We start from the raw sequence: 3,288 nt of genomic DNA on the forward strand, positions 1-3,288 counted from the left end.
ACATGCTGGCTCACAACCATCTGTAATGAGGTCTGGTGCCCTCTTCTGGCCTGCAGACATACACACAGACAGAATATTCTATAGATAATAAATAAATATTTAAGAGAAAAAGAAGTGGAAAGAGGTATCAAGCATACAGTTTTGATTTTGTTTAAAGCACACAGGTCTATGACATATTTGTCGCCACTTTCTCAAAGTACACTGAAATAACCTTCCAGGTGACTGACAACCCTAGGCAAATTACCGTTTTCTCATCATCCCTGAAGATCTCTTTGGCTTCTTCATAACTGCAAAACTCCTCATAGCATTCTCTCTCCAGGTCCCCGGGAGTGAAAAGCTCTAAATCAAACCTGTTGTACAGGAGACGGCGGTGCATGAAGACGTTTGCTGCTTCTTTTGATGCAAAGACTGAAAGAGAAACACAAAAAGATTTCAAACACAATTAAGCTAAGGCAGAAACTTCCTGTTTTAACTGGAGTAAAAACCATTCTCTTGATATGGGTAAACTATACCAGCCTTTTCTGGGTAGCTTTTAGTTTAGCCCCCCAAATAGCTTTGGTAAAATGGCTTCCGGGAAATCTTGGCAATTCCGGACAATACTTGAGTTGTTTATGCCCCAAATTATTAACATAATAAAGCTTATTAAAGTTTCAGTTACCCTTCCCAGTGATTATTTTCTCCTGAAAATAACAGATGAGACTACTTCCCCAAAGGTTGTTTCCCTATGATTTTTCCTGCTTTTCTTTTTAGTGCTAGAATTCAACCTAGGGCCTTAATGATAAGTTAGTATGCTTTCTTTGGGCTGTCTGTGTGATGTGTGTGTTCATTTGGAGGCCAGAAGAGGATGTTAGGTGCCTTGTTCTATTACTTTCCATCTTACTCCTTTGAGGCAGGGTCTCTCACCGAACCTGAAGCTTGTAACTTTGGATATGCTGGCTGGTCAGCAAACTCCCAGAATTCACCTGTCTCTACTTGCCTGGCCTGGGGTTACAGGTGCACGAGTGGCCATTCTTGGTGTTTACATGGGTTGATACAGATCAAAATGAAGCTGTCAGGCTTGCATAGCAGGAACTCAGTCACTAAAGTCACCTCCCCAGCCCCAAATTTACATTTTTATATTGAAGGTTTTATATAATCTGATACTAAAAGATAGAATTCTAAACTGTGTATAAAATTATAGGCTAATTAGAAGATTAGCTTAGAGCTACTCAGTCCATGCCAAAGGAATGGCTCCTTTCACCCATGCATCTCACCCTCCAGACAGGCATTCACAGCACCTTGTGGGATTTCTTCCACACTCGCTGAGAGATCAATGGGAAACACAATCAGGTGGAGCACACGACAGGATGAGGCAGGGCAAGTGTGAACTGAAAGTCAGCCTTGGCTACACAGCGAAGTGAGAAAAAAAACAACGTGTGTGTGTGCTTGTGCACGCGAGTGTGTGCATGTGTGTGTGTGTGTGGGGTGCATGTGTGCACGTGGACAGCAGGTTCCCAATATAGCTCTGGAAAATTCCAGAGAGCCCAGGACCAAGTTCTATGATCCATAGGTACAGGGATTGCATGTGTGAACCTCCCTATTCAGTGATCAGAAGCATAAAGAATATCCCTTCACTATTAATAGGAAGACAAAATAAGTTTTCCGCCAAGTAATTTTTAAAATAGGACTTTTAAAGCCCCTCACAATCAAAGTTTAGTCTATTTGTTTAAATATTGAAATGAAGGTTTCTTGAAGGAAATGATGTTACCCGAACAATTTTAGTTCCTAGCCCTTTACTATAAATAGGCAAAATTATCTCTTAGGTTGCATTGTCTCTAGACTGTACGGTTTGTCTTGTTGGGTTGGGTTTGTGTAATTGTGTGTGTGTGCATTCCTTCCGCTTTCCTTGTAGCCATATAAATCTTTGGAGCAAGCATACCTTTATTTACTTAGAGAGTTGAGAATAGTGAGATGTATTGTAAAGTTTCTAGTAATCCCCTTAGATGTTATTTTGCTGACCTCTCTATTTGGAAGTAGTCTGTTTTGACTAGGAGGGGAATATGGTTTGTTAAGTTTTGAAATCTCAGACTGGCCATTATTCTTAATATCATGAGAATACTCATATTTTGCCCAAGATATTTTTCTACACATTAACTATCTAAGTAGGTTAGAATCTTCTAGATCTGTCTTGGCCAGTTTATGAGTTCCTGGTCATATATGTTGGCTAAGCACCAAAAAAGTGGCTAGTCTAACTGATACATAAAACACAGAATTTTAGACTTCATATTAAAAAGTATTTGAGAGAGCACAGGCAAGTTATATATTATATATACTTTGAATGGGCATTGTGGATATTAGATAATATCATAAACATTATTAAAAATCTATTTCACCTATTTCCTTTTGCTTTGTAGAGGCCCAAAAATGTGAACCTATTTCCACCTTGTCTGAATGTCAGAGAGTTTGGAGGTGGCTCAATATTTAACAACAACCAGGACTATACAGCCTGACTCAGGATGTGGTTACTTGGTTCTCTTGACATTAAGATGGCAAATACAGGTAGATCCACTCCATCCTGACTGATGGTCAGGATATGCAAGAATACTTCTGCTTCTGCTCCTTCTTTTGTAATTGGAAGTCTAACCCGGGGAATGGCAGCTTTCAGGATACTTGGTCTAGGGTGACTTTACTATCTAAACAACAGAATGCTAATGACTTGATGTCTCAAAGTATTAAGATAATTAACCGGTCCAGTTGTCTGTTGTATCATATTAAACAAGTCTTTTGTTCCTTCTTCCTCCTTTTGTATTGGGGTATAAAAGCACATGGAAAATTAACTGCAGTTGATTTTAGTATTCACTGGAATTCCCTCTCTATACTATCCTATGTTTTCTGTTTTGTTATTTTATTTGCGTCTTCGTCTTCTTTATTATTTTTCTGATCTACACATCCCTACCCTGGCAAGTGGTATTTTTGTCCAGGCTGCCACAACATTGCTTGTTATTTTATTTTTGCTTTAATTCATTAATGAATTATTTAAGGCAGGATCTCCCTATGCAGTTCTGGTTGGCCTGAAACTCACATAGGTCAGGCTGGTCTTGAACTTTTACAGAAATCTACAAGGACTACTGGGATCCACACACTACCACACCTGGCTTCTTTTTGGTTTTTATTATGCCTATTAGAAAAAAGTTAAATTATTTATGTGATTCATATAATATTTCTTTTATTATCATTATTCCAGAGTGTCAATTTCTTGCTCTTTTTTTCGCCAGTGCTGGTGATCAAAGCCTAATATAGAAATAGGAT

General features: G+C 38.6%; 1 protein-coding gene across 1 annotated transcript in view; it reads right to left on the reverse strand.

Moving 5' to 3' along the window:
* The window catches only part of Prrg4 (proline rich and Gla domain 4), a 24,927-nt gene that overhangs the window by 13,996 nt on the left and 7,643 nt on the right, over positions 1–3,288 (reverse strand). Inside the window, exon 3 of the mRNA XM_005364456.3 lies at positions 245–408. Coding sequence (XP_005364513.1) covers positions 245–408 — 164 coding nt within the window. The remainder of the gene's footprint in view (positions 1–244; positions 409–3,288) is intronic.

Source organism: Microtus ochrogaster (genome assembly GCF_000317375.1).
Source record: "Microtus ochrogaster isolate Prairie Vole_2 chromosome 14 unlocalized genomic scaffold, MicOch1.0 chr14_random_1, whole genome shotgun sequence".
Lineage (NCBI taxonomy): Eukaryota > Metazoa > Chordata > Mammalia > Rodentia > Cricetidae > Microtus > Microtus ochrogaster.